The sequence below is a fragment of the Nymphaea colorata genome, chromosome 13 (genome assembly GCF_008831285.2).
Source record: "Nymphaea colorata isolate Beijing-Zhang1983 chromosome 13, ASM883128v2, whole genome shotgun sequence".
NCBI lineage: Eukaryota > Viridiplantae > Streptophyta > Magnoliopsida > Nymphaeales > Nymphaeaceae > Nymphaea > Nymphaea colorata.
The window spans coordinates 2,097,656-2,114,685 of NC_045150.1; the positions used below are offsets into that span (position 1 = coordinate 2,097,656).

The window sequence follows — 17,030 nt, forward strand, 5'->3', positions numbered from 1 at the left end:
GTTGTCCATTTCCTGATCACTCGAGAAGTTCAAAATTGGATAGCTGGGATTGCTCGCAGCAGGCCTTTTTTTGTTTTCAAAAGTACACGTAGAATGGTATTTACAAAAAAATCATCTAGCTCTTTGATATTGTTAAAAGCACAATTAATTTTTTTGCACCGATGATAAAAAGTAACAATTTCTCCATTAACTTTAGGTTAGTACTAACTTAAGTTTGTGTTGATGTAATAAAAAATCTTATCTTTCTCAATACAAATAAATTTTAAGTTCATTAGTTTGCATGTATTCAGCAAATTTACTAATTGGTTAATTATGTCGTAATGATTTTTTTAATATCTAAAATAATGATTTATATGTTTTCAGGTTAAAGTTATAAAATTATCCAAGGAAAATATAAAAGCATTAATAAAACTATATAAAATTTTCATGTTAATATTCAAAGGATAAAAAAGGAATCTTTACTAATTTTGAAGCGACGAAATACATGTACTTTTAACAAAAGTTAGAACTTAGTTGAATATTTGTTACTATCAAATCTATAAATGAGGACTTGTTTACCAAGGTGCTCACTTAATAGTCTTATCAAAATTATTGATTTGAGAACCATATTTTTTTCCTTTCTAGCTAGCACGGGATTAGAAGATTAGTCCCACCAACTGAGGGAGAGCTAAAGCTAGGGCCCATGCAGAACTTTGTCAATATCGACATTGAGATGTCCACTTGGTTCAACCTGCATGTAGTATCCATCCCACCCCATTTTACTGAATGGTGACATAGTCTCCCGTAAGTCAAGGTAAAGACAGCCACATTGCATGTTCCAATCCACCCATTTGAGCTAGCGGCGAAGTTAGAAAATTTTGACTAAGGGCAACTAATTGATTTTTCACTTAAGAGAATGAGTGATTGCAGGGCACTGAATCAAGTATAGTGTGGGCACCACATGCAGATGGACCTAGCTGAACCTACCTCCAGCTTAATCACAATATAAGATTTCAAGGACTGAGGTGGCAGCGGCCCACGCCAGTCACACAGTAGCTCTGCTCCTCAAGGCGAGAACTATAAGTTTAAATTTCCAATATGACAAATTCATAGTTATCAAATTATAAAAATAAGAAGATTTGTCTTTCAATGCAGACCTAGGGCCCTCGACCCTTTTTATTAAACATCAAACATGAAAGGATAACAAGATATTTAAATAACAAAAAGAGACTTAATATCCATAAATTTCAAATGGAAGTTTACAGATTTGTAAAGTAACAATTGTATCTTCCAACTAAAGGATTTCAATGAAACAGAGCTTGAGGATGCTATGCCTCTGGATAGACTGGATTGTTCAATGATCTAGATCAAAGTCGGTTGTTATGGATCCAATTTAAGGATTTTGTCAATTTTATTGTAATGGGTTTAATTTCAATCCGTTTAATTCACTTTGGCATCCTTAAATCGTACCCGTTTGAAAACGGTAGCAGAGCAGGACACCCTGCATTAGTTTTATACATCTAATTCTTAAGATGCTTTACGGATACGTTTTAAGGGACTTCCTTCAAATTCATTTCCAAATTATATATATATATGTATATATATATATATATATATATATATATATATATATATATATCATGCTGCCATGTTTCACAAATCTATTCACACTGACCACCGGCTTCAGGTACCATTGAGGGAAGTTAGAAAAATAACCTCCTTTTCCTTTTCACATCCAATAACCCCAAATGCCCTATAAGAATCGTGCTTTAAAAGTTTATAAACCAAAAAACTTTACGAGGTTGGAGTAAAATTCCCCAAAACCTGTCCTACATGTTCAAAAAACATGAAATGAAAACATGATTTTACATTACTTTCCCTGTGTTTTAGGACATAAAGTAACATTCATGAGGTTGGCCTCAAAAAAATAATACACCTACAGGGCCAGAAAAAGAAGCAGCTGCGCAAGCGAATATAGTAAGCAGCTGCGCAAGCGAATATAGTTTATCTTACAAAACTCTTATCTTGTTCACACGGCAAAAGGAGATGGAACATGTTCAGTTCATGAATGCTGGAGATCAAGCGCTGGCTCTAATCGCGACTTGCAGGGATTACATTTGACCAAAGGCTCTAACAACTTCTCCATAGAAGTAACTGACAATTAGAATTGAGACACAAAGGAAGCATGGGGGATTTAATCATTTGGAACTAATTTACAGAAAGAATTTAGTGTACAAATAAAGAGGTGATCGATCCTCACAAAAGATCGCTTGAAAAAGGTCTGGCCATACCAGAAAAGCTGACTTGAGATTTGTCCAGCATGAACTTTACAAGCTCACTAGAACTGGAGGGAACCATATCAAGTTGGAAGTTACGGCCTTCAAACGTTGTCTGGCCAAAACTCACGGAAAAACTCGCGGGCGAATTCCACTTCTGCTGCTCGTTTATCTTCCTCAAGCATTTTTCTCATCCGTTTGGTTAAACCCTTTCGCTTCTTCTGGCAATCCAAATGCTGCCCAAGGAAAAAAAAAAAAAAAAAAGTCTAGATCAACACGTGCTAGGTTAAGCACAGCACAGAAGATGCCTAGAAAAGTGAAGCTCTTGCTGAATCTGTTAATAAAAACCCATATTTCAGCATGATGGCAGTCTTGACAAGCCTAGATATATCAAGACTTCTGGCATTAAACTGATAAAAGGAGAAACTTTGGTTGAGCTTAGCGAAAAGGGCTGCGAAAGATAATTTAGATAAATGGATATAGAAGTTCAAAGAGAAATAATTAAAATCATAAGAGTAACAGCCAATCTCACGTCTGCTAAAACAAATGAACCTTCAACACCATATGCACCTGTTCAAACTCTTTCTCCTTCTAGAAGGATACTTAGACTACCTAATCAAATAAGAAGCCAGCACTATAAGCATGACAAACAGAAATCTATCCACTGATGACTGAACCAATGATACACCTACATTATTGAATGCATGAACAAGAAACCAACTGATCTTGTAAACGAGTTGAATAAGCTCACCTTCTCTCTTTTTTCTCCATGATCAGAGCCTTCAGAACTGCCCAATTTAGTTTGACGAGACTTCTCTGCACCTAATCCGCGTTTGTTGTTTTTCACATGTGCTTCTAGAGGCTCCAATCTACCCTGCTCACAGAAAGTAAACATAAATAGATGATATCGCAAGTATGCTGAAAAATACCCCGATAGAGAAATTGCAGGCCTTATTGTGAATATACTTAAAAAATGCCACGTAAACAAGATTCCTAACTGTGATGCAACCAAAGAAGTTCAAAAGAATATAGGTTATTACTTTGTAGGTCAATTTCCACAAGGATGCAATCCCTATCAAAACCATTCCCACTACAAAGTTGACAAAGATGCTAAGAAGTTGTTGGGGCACTCAGTTACCAAAATTCCGACCAGTGTGACTAGCGGGTTAATGACTGACCTGTGTTCCAACTTCCAAACTAGAGACTAGTTGCCAAACTAGTCTATTCGTCGGCCTAGTTGTTTGGTCAGCCAAGTGATTCCTATCCTATAAATATATAGGTGCATTCTTTCATATAAACACACGTGCTTATTTATTTATAGCCAATCGGCTTGGACCAAGTAGCTAGAATCAATGAGTCCTTTTATGGTCTTGAACGTCCGACTTCAGATTTTGACAAACACAAGAGATTACAAGGGTGGGAAGATTTCCTTTGCAATGGCACACAAATCAGCTAGGGATTCAATTCACATAAAATTCAGACTGAACACGTAATACCTAGTGGTACTTTCCTCTCTCATGCCTATCTTTCTGAACTAGGCATTGGCCATTAACTTCTTCATATGAATTTTAGCATTGGTATCATACTTGGAATGTAACATAAACATCAACAACAAAGACATAAAGGAAATAATGAAACTGAAAAAGAAGCACCTACTAAGCTCCAAAACATCTACCCCAAACATACCTGCTCTAAGGCGCCAAGACCTGTACCTTCCTTCCATCCGCACTTTTTCAACAACTGCCAACATGAAACTTAGTTAACATAGTATACATAAGAAATAATCCAAGGAAGCAAAAGTACTTCGGAGAAATTTGAAATCTTCACCAGTATCATTATGAGTTAAAAATTTTTATAACGTGGATAAAAAAAAAAAGGACCTGCTAGTGCCTTAACTAGTGCAGGCCCAAGTAATCAATAGATTCTAAGGCAAATCTTTACGAAATTACAAAACCGATAGACGTGCAGCCACAAACCCAACTCGCCTGTAACGGAGAGATAGACAGGGAGTCTCTGTATCTAAAAAACGAAAATAATGAATGACGGGAGAGCAAGAACACACGCAAAAAAAATAAAACAATAATAAAATTAAAAAGAAAATAAGATATCTGAACACAAACGAAGGAGATCAAAACAAGGTGGTACGTCAAAATAAGGATCTGGGGATTGGTTGATCCCCAAATTCTCAAAAAGAGTTGGAGCAGCGTGGATCAACAGAAAAAAACCCTAAGAGGACCAGGAACTCAACACCACGACCTAACGACGAGTATCAATAGAAAAAGGAAGAAGAAGAACAAAAAAAAGGGTTGGGCATTTGAAAGCCAACCTGAAATCCCACGTTCGAAGAGCCGATGGCTCCACTGGTCGAAGGGATGCCGTCCGTCATCATCCCTTCTTTCTCCTTGTTGCTGCGTACCTCCTCCTTTTGGAGTCAATAATCAAGATGAACTCCTTCGAACCGCCATCGATGCTAATTAGGTAAATTTTTTATTTTCAGCCCCACTATTTATCCATAATTTCAGATACCTGCTAAATTATATATTTTCTACTACAGTAAGCGGTTTAAAAATAAATAAAATCACCAAGCTTTGTCATCATTCGGAGAGACGACCCATCTGTTAAAAGGCACTCCACATGCAACTGTATAATGCTTTAATCATATGCTCTATTACATGCTGTGACTTATGTGTTAAGGCGTTCCCCTTACAATGATAAAATGTTTCAACGATTTCAGGTTTGTAAGGGTTTTGTGCCCTCAACTCAGGTACAACCAGCGCTCGAACTTGACTCAACTCGACAAAAATATTATTATTATTTTTTGAATATATTTTTTATATTTATATATATAATATAAAATATTTATTCAATTTTTATTAAAATTGAATTAGGACGGGCTGGGCGGGTTCAGGATCGGTCCATGATAGTTGTGCTTAAGTTCGAGCGATTAAGATGGAGCCCAAGCTGAGCCAACCCAGCCCCAATGCACAATTCAATCTTACAACACTCAACTAGTGTCAATCTTACAACACTCAACTAGTGTGAAGTGGTTGAACTATTATACAGTCGCAGGTGGGATGCCCTAACAAAAAAACATGTTGTCTACATAAGTTGTAAAAAAATATTTTTTTTTATGCTTTGTAATAAAAGCCAAACTTGTTTTTCCAACTCACTCATCATTGACTAGGTAGTCAGGGCAAAGGTAAATTAAAGTCGTCCTATACATTAGGGGAACATATTTATATTTGAGTGAAATACATATAAAATATTATATACATATATAGTGATTGGCATAAACCAATGGGTTATGGACAAAAACAAGACCATTTAAATATATTGTTTCTAATAAAACCTTACCAATATAATCTTAATTAAAGGTCGATGCAAAATTGTAGTGCGAAGTGGCTTTTCAATTTGCGTTACACATTAAGTTGATTAATTTGTAGGTTTTAATAGTGTACTTAAATAAGCAAAATGAATGGCTCTCATAACATCCACATTTTATTAGTAGAAAAGGTTAACATTTTTTATAAAAATAACTTTATCCATGTTTTATATCAAAATAGTTTTTCAAAAATACATTAGGATGTTTATGTTTCATTTAAAATTTAGTAAAAATCCAAAGAATCTATGATTTATCCATGACACTAAGTGTTGGTTTTTACGAACTCTCTCTCTCTTTCTCTCTCTCTCTCTATATATATATATATTGTGTGTTGAAATCCTCCAACCATATTGAGTTTTGTCTAATCACTACAATTTGAAGCGTTGCATCCAGTGGACATTAATGAGTAAGGCAGTGATTTGTAAGAGGTCAGAGTGTTTCTCCATATAAACATGGATGGATAATTGTACAAATATATATATAACAATGAGAGAAATATGTGAACTAATATTATACAACAAAAATGCTCTATTACATTTTTTTTTATATTTTTTTGTCAACTATAAAAAGTTGAAATTATTCATTGTTCATCTAACATCTAAATGTGTGTAGTACCTACTACTCTTTCTTTCATTACAACACAGTTGTGATTAAAGTATCACAAATATCGCACACGATAAACTATTGCTAATATTTATGTGGCACGATTATCGGTACTTTATAAATCAGTGCGTCTTCTTATGCATGATGCTTCCAATGTGGGATATATATATATATATATATATATATATATATATATATATATATACACACTAATGAAAATAAACAAGAAAGAACGTGAAACCGTAGAAAGGTGTAAAAATAGCTTTATCTTGATAGTTGTTAGTTGTTTTTGAAAGTTCACTTGAACGCGAACAACTAAGAAATAAGGTTCTTTTTTGAGATTGTGTTTAAGATGGAGGGCTTTAAATAGATTTTGTTTTGGTCAGGCTTCATGAAAGGGAACCGAGTTACCTTGGTACTGCACGGGGCAAGAACACGCAGGACGCCACGGTCGTCGGCGACTCTGGCAGAGCTGCTCAGTGGAGGGTCGGGATTGGAATGGCGATGGAAGCGGTCGAGGAGGAGGAGGAGGAGAGACGGCGGGTGGCGGCGATGGGTTCCTACAGGGGGACGGTGCTGGCGATGAGGGACGCGGCGGAGGAAATCCTTCTGCTATGGGCGTTCCGGCAGCCTTCTGCCAGGCCTCCCAACGCCTTCGCGCGCCAGTCGTCGCTTTCTCTCAAGATCGAAGCATGCGGCCACAACCTCATCGTCCACCAGTCCCCGTCCTCGTTGGTAAGCTCTAAAACAGTACTTGTGATTCAGTGTCAACGATGGTTTCGTTGGTTGTCAGTTATCACAAGGCACAGCTTGCAGTTGGAGTCCTTTTTCCAAAATTTTGGTGTTCACCCATGATGAATATTTTAATCCCATTGCTAAAATATGATCGTCTAATTGGTAGCTAGTTGAAACTGGTCTCCATGACAAGTGGATGTTGAAAATGTTTTTCTTATATGATGGTCTTGATAATGCTGGTTATATTGAACTTCCTACAAATTTGGTAAACCATCTTCTTATCCTTAGTATATCTGCAAACTTAAAGAACGCGCGTTATGGTCTTAAACAAGAACCGAATGCATGGTCCGTTAGATATGTTATCTCCAGCATCACATTGGGATTGAACGATGGCAACATGTTCACTAGATTCTGTTTATGATTAATTGACAACCCGTATTTAGGAAAATTCAATGGAATAACTAAGCTTTATAACAGTTATGGAAGACATATGTTTGTAGGAACCAGCATAAGTCAATGGGAACATCCACGGAGATGAATTACGGCTGAAGAAGAACGGGAGACTCTTAGAAGATTACCATGTAGAACTAGATAGCAGGGATCAATATATTTGACTATATCTCATCCCTGAGTCAACTGACTTCTTGTTGTGCCATTGGAACAGGCTTTTTCCTACTTTGCAAATGCTTTCACATATATCATGTAGGTAGGAACGTGTGTGAATCCATGAACCCATTTTTGCCACATATAGTCGCAATAAGGAGGATTACAGGGTATGTTTTGTTACTTGCAATCATGAAAGCATATGTACCTGACTACCGGTTTCTTTAGAGTTTAGAGTTGACAGTTTCAGATGTGGAAATTGCCAGTGAGTTAAAACTTGTAATCTACTCATTTTTTTGCTTCAGTTATTGTCTCAGGCATTGTCTCGTGTTGAACCCAGAAGAACGTAATCTTGCTCTGTCTTCCACTAAAGCCACCAAACACATAGCGACGATCATGAAGGCTGAGGACTTTATTTAACTTAAGGTTGTTTTTGCAGTCTTCTTGGAGATCTTGGCTGTAAGACCAATTATGCTGGATGTGATAATTCAGTGCAATTCATCTTGCAAACGAAATGTACTCGTGTTCTGTTTGCCTCCAAAATGGGGAGTCCTTTTAAGGGACAGTAAAAGTAACTCTTAAAAGTAACTCGTTTCTTTACTTACTATACTAATGTAGATAATTCTCAGCCTTAGATTCACTTCAATGCCATGTTTATCAAGCAACACACCCATTTTCACGTTAGACAAGTTATCAATAGGTTTCACTTTGGCTACCAAACTTTCCAGTCTCCTGTATATATATATATTTTTTCGATTGGAAACTTGCTCATAGCAACAAGTCAACAACCCTTGAGCTCTACAACTATTGAAGTTCTCGGGGAGTTCTCAAAGAAGTTCATTTGGAGTCTTGGTAACAGAAATAATTGGAGAATCTGATATTCTGCCGTTCAACCTCCATATGACCAGCAAAGTACACCTAAAGTCATTTACAACCATATTCGACAGATGCCAAGTTGACCACCCTTATACTGACATTCAGACGATTGAGTAGAAAAATGTAGTATTTAGTTGTTGTAAAAGGTATATCATAACGTGTATCGATCAGGCCGACCTATATGTTGTATCGTAGATCGTAATGTATCATAAATGTAGTGTAGTGTATTATTGTAAAATTAATTTTTTTAATTCAAGAAAATACAAAAATCTTAGAAAAGATAGTGAAAAAAACAAAAAAAATCAGGAAAAATGTGTTCCGCATAAAAAACACATTTCACATAAAGATGTTCATGATTCATCATTCATAAGCCAGAATATATCAACAACACATTCAGAAATGAGAAATCATCGATTCAGAATAACATAATAAGCATCAATCACAAGTTTAAAATGTTATAGATTATATCACAAGTCCACACAATATAATTCATTATTGCCAAGTACCATATATCATGATTATCGTCCAGACATCAATCAATGATAATCGTCATCATCCTCAAATTCATCCTCATTTTCTTTGTTAATTGCTTTAAATTGTAATTTTCAATGCCTTCAAATGGAATGTGTTCACCAACATATGATTGATTTTTTTAGAAAACCGGTAAAAGTTGAAACCTCCCCCTCCCACAGCTCTTATAGATGTTTAGAAAGTGGAAGGGAGGAGCTATTTGAAAAAGAAGCTAAAAAAACAAGGTTTTCCCTTTTTGTCCCCATATCATAAAATATGGGGGCATATTGGACGTATCGTACGATATGGCCCTTGTATCGCATGATACGGGCGGTATGCCTACAATACACAGGCGTGTCTTGTATCATAGGCATATCGTATAGGTTTCTCAAATCTATACGATACGTATTGCACGATATTGATAAAACTTACACCCAACCTAGATAGCATGCCAGCATGTTCTCATCTTAATTTTGTTTGTTTCAAGTTTCAACATGCATAGCAAAGAAGGAATTAGAAGAAGAATAAAGTAAGGTGAAGGCAAAGGAGAGAAGGAAAAAAGGCTCACCTTGTGTCTGCTTTCATTAATATTGTTGCTATGGTTTGAGACGGTAGCTGGATGGAGGTACACCCTTGGATACTAATCCATCAAGCAAAGAGGAGGAGGTAGAAAAGATCAGAAAAAAGAAATAAAAAGGTGGAATTGCACACTGAACCTGCTAAACAGCAAGCTTATACTTTTTGTCTCTCTACATGCTAAGTCAAACAAGTTCTGATTTCTGTATAGTGGTTTTACATAAAAAGTTTGATATAAAATGTTGTTTCAACCTTTTACACACAACTGCTGTTGGTGGAATGGGTCAGATGCCAGTTTGCACATGACGTTGCAATTTTGCTGCAAATGTTTCAATTTTTTTTTAGCTGATCATCACTTTTTTGGATTAGTTACCAACTTGGAAAAATTTTCAGCTTGTGCAAAGGCCTTCACACAAGTAGAATGAGCTAAGATGGCATGACTGAGTTGTGATTACTTTAGTTTGGTCTGCTCAAAAGTGGATCTTCATGCACCTGAAGATTGATGGTCTAAGATCTAACTGCACCAAGATCGCCACTCAATGAGATCTTAGGCTTTGTATTTGATACAAGTGGTCATTGTGATGAGGGAACCATGAATGCCACTTTCTACCTGCAAGAAAGTTCTTGGTGAGACTTTGACAGAAAGTGCTGCAACGTGGCAAGGGCTATTGTGGCTTAGTTCAAGCTTACAGTGGCCGGGTCATAGTTTTACCTATATTTCAATTAAATTGGATTACCTCAACTTTTCTTGGTTTTTTTTCTTTTCCTATTTGTTGGTTTTCTGATGAATGATATGCTGTTTTATCACTAAGGCTTATTTATGGATAGTTCTTATTGCCTTTGGGAAAGTAAAGTAACAAATAGGTCCACCTAAGATGCTGTTTCAGACGTTAAGATACCCTCAACCCCGTGTCTTTGCTCTAATAATCCTTCTCCATTTTAGGGTACACCTGGAGTAACTGGTGCTGTAATGTGGGACAGTGGTGTCGTTCTTGCAAAGTTCTTGGAGCATGCTGTCGATTCCGGTTCACTCGATCTTCAAGGAAAAAAGGCTGTAGAACTCGGCTCAGGATGTGGACTGGTAGGGTAAGATCTTGGTAGCAAGAAGTTCAAAATGGTTGATAGTAGTAGCAGATTTTTGTTCTTGCTTGATCTTTATGAAAGTATGAGCTGAGTCACCATTTTGATAATTAGATGGATAGAAATTTGGTAGCACAAGCCTGCTAATGAAAATGACCCACTGCTCATATGTGGAACAACTTTATCTGAATTGCCACTTCTTAAACAAGGAGTCAGTAGTATGCAAGTGGTTTAAAGCAAGATTATCCATACCAACCTTTGTTGAATATCTCTGACTCTGATCAGCTGATTCTCCATGATGGCCATATTCTTTTCTTCATATGTCCAAGGAGAGGCCAATTGCTCACGCAAATCGTCACTATTGCTGGATGTGTCAGTGTGAATGGTATACCATTAACTAAACCTTAATAACCTCAAAGACTATTTCAAGGTTTTAAGTAAACCCTAGACCGAGAGTTCAGGTATTTGTCATGGCCTTCATAGCAGTTAGCATTTTGAGTTTATGCCTACAGCATTTTAGCTTCTCTATCATTAAGCTGGTTTCATTGCATGTTTCAGTTGCATTGGTGCCCTACTTGGAGCTGAAGTCATTCTAACAGATTTGCCTGATCGATTGAAACTACTGAGGAAGAATGTTGAAGACAACCTGAGCCACGGTCAAATACGAGGTTCTGCCGTAGTTTCTGAGCTCACATGGGGAGATGATTTATACCTTGAGTTGATCGATCCCTTACCGGACTTTGGTGACAACCTTCTCACCTTTTCTGTTCTTTTATTTTAGATAATAGTCATCCTAAAGTTTCCAATGTTAAATTTCTAGATGTTGCCTTGCCTGCTGGTCCCATAAGGTTTTGTTGACATTGGTGCCAATTCTATCAGTTCCCAAGTTTATGAAAATGATTTTTAAAATGGTTTAACCAGCTAACATATGTCTAGTTTTAGCTCCAAGGAGAAGGATATATTCTAGAGTGACAGGGTAAGGGTATCAACTAAATAGGTTTTCTTGTTAACTTTATTGCATAATTTATGGAAGTCTAGTCCATTTCTGTAGGTTGTCTTATTTTACTTTTTAATATTTTATTCCTTAAACTCTTGCTGAAGGAGACACCACAAAACTGGTCTGTCAAAATCTTCACCATCAAATAGCTCGAATCAAGTACTTATTGCTCTAGAGTACATAACTGCGAGTGAGCAGTTAGAACAACAATGTACTTCTAACGAATCAACTGAGTCAGGTCAAGATGCTTAAACAAGTAGACATTCATGTAATTGTGGATAGGAAGTTAATTAGCTGAAGGCTGAAACTTGTCTCGTGATTTTGAATGACTGGTTCATGATTTCTGCATTAATCAGTGAAACCAATTCATTGAAGAGAAAAGAGAACTTCCATGAGTTGTAATTCACTTTACATGATTTTCGAGGTCATAGGATATGGTAAGGTCTGTTTAAGATAAATGTCAAATTATTAAAGTATGAGTATCTATTTGAAGATGCATCATTATATGCAAAATGATTTGATAGATATGTGTTTTCATTTCAAGATTATCCCACTGTGAAGCTGTCTTACCGTGAGACTGCTTCATTCAGCATGTTGACTATCGGGGGGGTTCCATGCCCCTGAACAATTTCTTCAAGTCGGCCTTCCCCTGAAGAAATTTTTCAGGAATTTCAGTTGGATCTCTACAGATACGACTGAGAATACGGAAAAGCAGTACGAAAGTCTTTTAAAACGGATAAATCATCCCTGTTGCACAAGCTGGAACACATTCATCTCGATAAATCCAAGGGTTGAAACACGTCCTGATAGATTTACATAATCTGTCTTTGGCATGTTTTTTTTCTGAAACGTTTGAGGAGAGAAAAGGTCCACATCAAACATTGTCTTATAGTTGAGCCATTTTGAGGGATTCAAGGGGACTGTACGTCAGCTTTTGACATGGGAGCAGCTGCAGCTCGTGCCAGAAAAAAATGTCACTGATTCAAGCTGAACTTAGTATTCCAGTGCTGTCTTTTTTGTTGTAATGTAGATAATTTCAGCCCTCGTGGTTTAAGAGCATACGAGGAATATTATCTTTCTTCTTTTGTAGTATTTGGATCGGATGTTGTCTATAATGAAGCTGCTGTCGATGATTTGCTTATCACCCTCAGGCAACTATCTACAAATCATACCACCATTTTCATATCAGGAGAACTGCGAAATGGTTAGGTCATTGTTTTTGCTCTGTCCCTCCCTCTCTCTCTCTCTCTCTCTAAGACAGACGTTAACCAATATGCATTTTTTTGCAGATGTTGTACTCGAATACTTTTTAGAAGCTGCCATGAAGGATTTTACAGTTGGGCAAGTGGAACAGTCCCAGTGGCATCCGGACTATCAGAACGAACGAATAGTTATTTTTGTTCTAGTCAAGAAAAAGTTTGTGGCCTAACTTGACGATGGTCTTCATTTTACTTTTTGTTCAGCCCATGTTTTTCTTTCATCTTCTCTCGCTTTGGAAGTAATCCATCAATCAGCTAGCCTTCTTCAGCTGTTTGCATTAAAACTATAAATAAGAGAAATGCTACTTGAACAAGGTATGTCATGTACAAAATACTAGTCTGCAGTTTTTCTGTTTTTGACCCCAAAAAACCATAATTTTGCCTCGAAGGTTTTTGAAGTCATGGCTGCAATGTAGAAGTTCCCACCCTCTGAATTCCATAAGCATTTTCCTTACCATGTGGAAGTTCATGCAATGTATATCTTCTGATGAGATCGAAGAGGCCATATTAGATGACTTTGAAGTCTGGAGTTCTATTTTCTCTTTTCCAGTAAGGGAATGTTTCATTTAAGAGACCATATTTTACCTCTAATCTTGAACATGTCCTTACAGTTTATGATTTTATTATATGGGTCTTCAGTTTTTCTGAAGTAAAATAAGCGCTTGCCTTTTCCTTTTTCTTTTGATTCTAATTAACATCTAACTCATGATGAAAGAAGGCAATGAATCTGATATTCCTGCTCACACAAAAGGTGAGGAAATTTCTTAACTTAAGAAGTTAAGTGTTGAAAAATATAAGTTTCATGCGTTTTAGCATATCATCATTTACTTCGACGCCCTTTTTTGGTTGTCAACAAGCAAGGCCTCTCTATCATGGGTATCAGAAACGTGTTGCCTGTGTGGTGTATAAAACTTTAGCCAGAATGACGGCCTCTAAGTGGAACTTTCTCAAAAATTCATATATTTTCCACCTGTTACTTCTTAATCACAGGAACAATGCAACGTTCACACACAGCATCATAGTCAATCTTTATTATTATTATTTTCTTTTTTAACCTAACAATATGAAGCCGGGAAACAAGCAGCATTGTTGAAAGCGCCAAAATTAAATACGAATACATTTTTATTTGCTTACTTTTGATGTATTTAATAATAAAAAATTCATTAATGAGGGCGAGGCCTTGCCAACTGTAAGAAGAGGCCCCTATTCGTGTACCAAATTTTAAAGTTCGAAGGCTCTCTTATCCAAGCTCAGAAAACGATATAAGAAAATACTCTTCCCCCATCTAGTTTAAATTTTTAATGAAACGTTTGGCTGACACAAAGACGAGGTATTTTGGGGTGTCATCAAAATTGAGTTTGAGGAAAGTTTAGTTTTTCTTTGTAAAAGTAGTGAAAAATCTCGATCCCAATAGCATAACCATGAATTTTGAGCTTATGGTACTAATTAAAAAACTCTTAAAAGTATACAAATGAGTAAATGTTTAAGGTAACAGTATGAAACTAAATAATTTAAGTGAAACTGGTGTGGGCAATGTGGCTTCTGCCGCTGCTTTATCAGCTTATTCATAAAACCCGAGTTTTAAATGTCTCACCAAAAATTTAAAAACCCATGTTTTTTAACTCATTAAAAAAAACTTTATTTTTCTGTGTTAGTCTTCTAAGTATGTACTTGGAGAGAAATATGAAAAACTCAAAAGTGGAAAAAAAGTAAATTACCATTTATGGAAAGACAAAAATGCCCTCAAGCAGTGACCTGGTGGCTTATAACTGCATTCGGCATTATACAACGGTAAAATACGTAAACTTCTTAACGGTTGTTGTAAATTTCACCATTGCAAGTGAAATTCCTCATAAAATATTCATGCAAACATAGCCACAAAATTTTAGATATCCTTTCTAGGTGATTTGGCGCGCAACAAGTAGTTTTCTGAATTTTGATTGGACCCAGGGGGCTTGACTGAAAATCTTATCAAATGCTATCCAAACAAACATGCTGTTGGGCAGACATACGTTGAACAGATGGATTAATTATCAAACAAGTACTAACATGAATCTACCTCTTATATAACACCTCCCTTAGCGACGGCTGTACGTGATACTAATCCTCTTGATTTGGGTGGAGTTTTTTTTTTCTGTGTTCAAGTTTAACAAATGATAAACATATATTGATTTACCTAATAGGGGTAGAGCCAAAAAACTTTGTTGAGGCAGACCAAAATAAAGTTTAAAATTTTGACTATGTTTGAAATATATTTTTTTAAAATTTTTATATAACAACTGAAATTTTTTAAAATTTATATGTAATTTTTTTTTTAATTTTGAGGTAGGGCCAGGCCCATACATGCCCTCGATTTATCTTAATGAACTACTTAGCACAAGCTTAGAGAGAGAAAGTGGGAGGGAGATAGAGAGATTATGAATTATAAAATATGAAAGCACTTCAAAAGTTGGGCCTTGTTTTCGTAAACAAGTCTTACTAAAATATTTATGCATTTTTTAAGGACCCTTTTTGTAAATGTCATGTGCATTAGGAACTGCAACCCACTAACTGTCGTTATAAAATATTTTAAAAGCATCATTAAAGGGAGCAAGAGACTGCCAGTCTTTTTTTTAAGGAGCCATTAAATGCAAGTATAATGGTCCACACCAAGCAATAAAAGGAACAATAACGATTTACATTGGAATATGTAACCAAATTAGTTTATGTTTCCCATCTCCCTTCCACTCTTACTAAGATGTGGATATCTTTCCCAAGCATACAAGTCATTAAATAGTCTAATTATTTCTGTTTCCTCGGGAATTAACATGCATTTTTTTAGGGGGTTAAGATGTTGAAAAGCTGATAATAATATGTAATGATATAATTAATGGTCATAATGCAAATTGTCATAATGAAAAACAAAAGGCCAATTTATATAAAATGAAAAATAAAGGTAAAAGCTGCAAATTCAAATTCCACTAAATAAATCAACTTTTACTATTTGATTCACGGTTTGAAAAAGCTTACTTTTTCCCTTTGTAAACCTATCAAAAAGCTGCCCTTACAGTGAAACCATCATATCGAAAAAGTAAGATTAGCTGTGGCTCATAATTAAGGAGGGCTGCAAAAGCCGGTTTATGAACCGAATCGGTGACGCGGCCGATTCCAATTTACCGATTCAGGTGAATCAATCGCGATTCAGTGAAAAAATATTTGAAATGTTTGTTTGAACGATAGTGAATGAAAATGTATTAACACAATGAAAAATTATAAAATATGTTAAGAAGTTAGTAAAAACTTAATAGAGGACGCTGGCCGGTTCTAATGAATGGAACCTTCAAATTGCCATTCTCCACATAATCAAATAAGTACAGTTTTATACAAAATATTAGTGAAAAAAAAAACTTTTAGGCATAATATGCTAAAAGTAAAGATTTAGGTAGCATTTAGTCTATATCTTTTTAAAAATGGCCTTTAAATCAAACTTGAGAAATTGGTTTACAAGCTTGGATAAAAGAACCAAAACATATATACATTTAACATATATTTGGTGAATAAACATTTAAGGTGGCAGTTATTCCAATTGTATCAGACACGTCATTATTCCAATTTCTAGAGACACTTTCTCTCGACTGCAAGGATGTAACTTATAGTTGACAGTTATTCCATTTCTAAACTCGGAGGGGCCCAACCTTTTTTAAAAACATGAAATATGATTTTTTAAATATTACTTAAAAGTTGCAGCTCGTATATTGAAAAACCGTATAAATAGCAAGGAGAAATGAAAAAATAGAAATTTGTTGTGTTATAAAAGGGAAATGGGAATAGAAATTGTTTTTTTCACAGTTTGCCCAAAATAGAGAAATGGGAATAGAAATTGATTTTTTCACATTTTTCCCAAAATAGGAAAATGGGAATAGAATTTGATTTTTTCACATTTTGCTCAAAATAGAGAAATGGGAATAGGAATTCATTTTTTCACATTTTGCCCAAAATAGGAAAATAGGAATAGAAATTGATTTTTTCACAGTTTGTCCAAAATAGAACAATGAGCCGCAGCGGTAAGTCTCGGAAGTTCGGAACTAAGCCAAAGCGTTGAACTGAAAAGTGAAAAACCCTCCCAAAAGGAAAACCGTAAAAAGGAAAGAAGCCAACTTTTTATTATTTCGCCT

At 35.8% G+C, this 17,030-nt stretch overlaps 2 protein-coding genes across 3 annotated transcripts; one reads left to right on the forward strand and one right to left on the reverse strand.

Moving 5' to 3' along the window:
- Window positions 1-1,965: 1,965 nt before the first annotated feature.
- LOC116267023 (G-patch domain-containing protein C1486.03) lies at window positions 1,966-4,719 on the reverse strand. The gene is made up of 4 exons (XM_031648568.2): window positions 4,582-4,719; window positions 3,942-3,995; window positions 3,007-3,129; window positions 1,966-2,491 (listed from the first exon to the last, which is right to left on the reverse strand). The coding sequence occupies exons 1-4, from the start codon at window positions 4,642-4,644 to the stop codon at window positions 2,360-2,362; spliced, it is 372 nt and encodes a 123-aa protein (XP_031504428.1). The 5' UTR covers window positions 4,645-4,719; the 3' UTR covers window positions 1,966-2,359.
- Window positions 4,720-6,650: 1,931 nt separating this feature from the next.
- Window positions 6,651-13,264, forward strand: LOC116266631 (uncharacterized). 2 transcript variants are annotated; one of them, XM_031647930.2, is made up of 5 exons: window positions 6,651-6,975; window positions 10,484-10,626; window positions 11,179-11,363; window positions 12,708-12,821; window positions 12,907-13,264. In XM_031647930.2, exons 1-5 carry the CDS (start codon window positions 6,739-6,741, stop codon window positions 13,044-13,046), a joined length of 819 nt encoding a protein of 272 aa, XP_031503790.1. In that variant the 5' UTR covers window positions 6,651-6,738; the 3' UTR covers window positions 13,047-13,264. The 2 variants fall into 2 exon arrangements, with proteins under 2 accessions (XP_031503790.1, XP_031503791.1); XM_031647931.2 differs by having other exon boundaries at window positions 12,708-12,826; window positions 12,907-13,045.
- The last annotated feature ends 3,766 nt before the right edge of the window (window positions 13,265-17,030 follow it).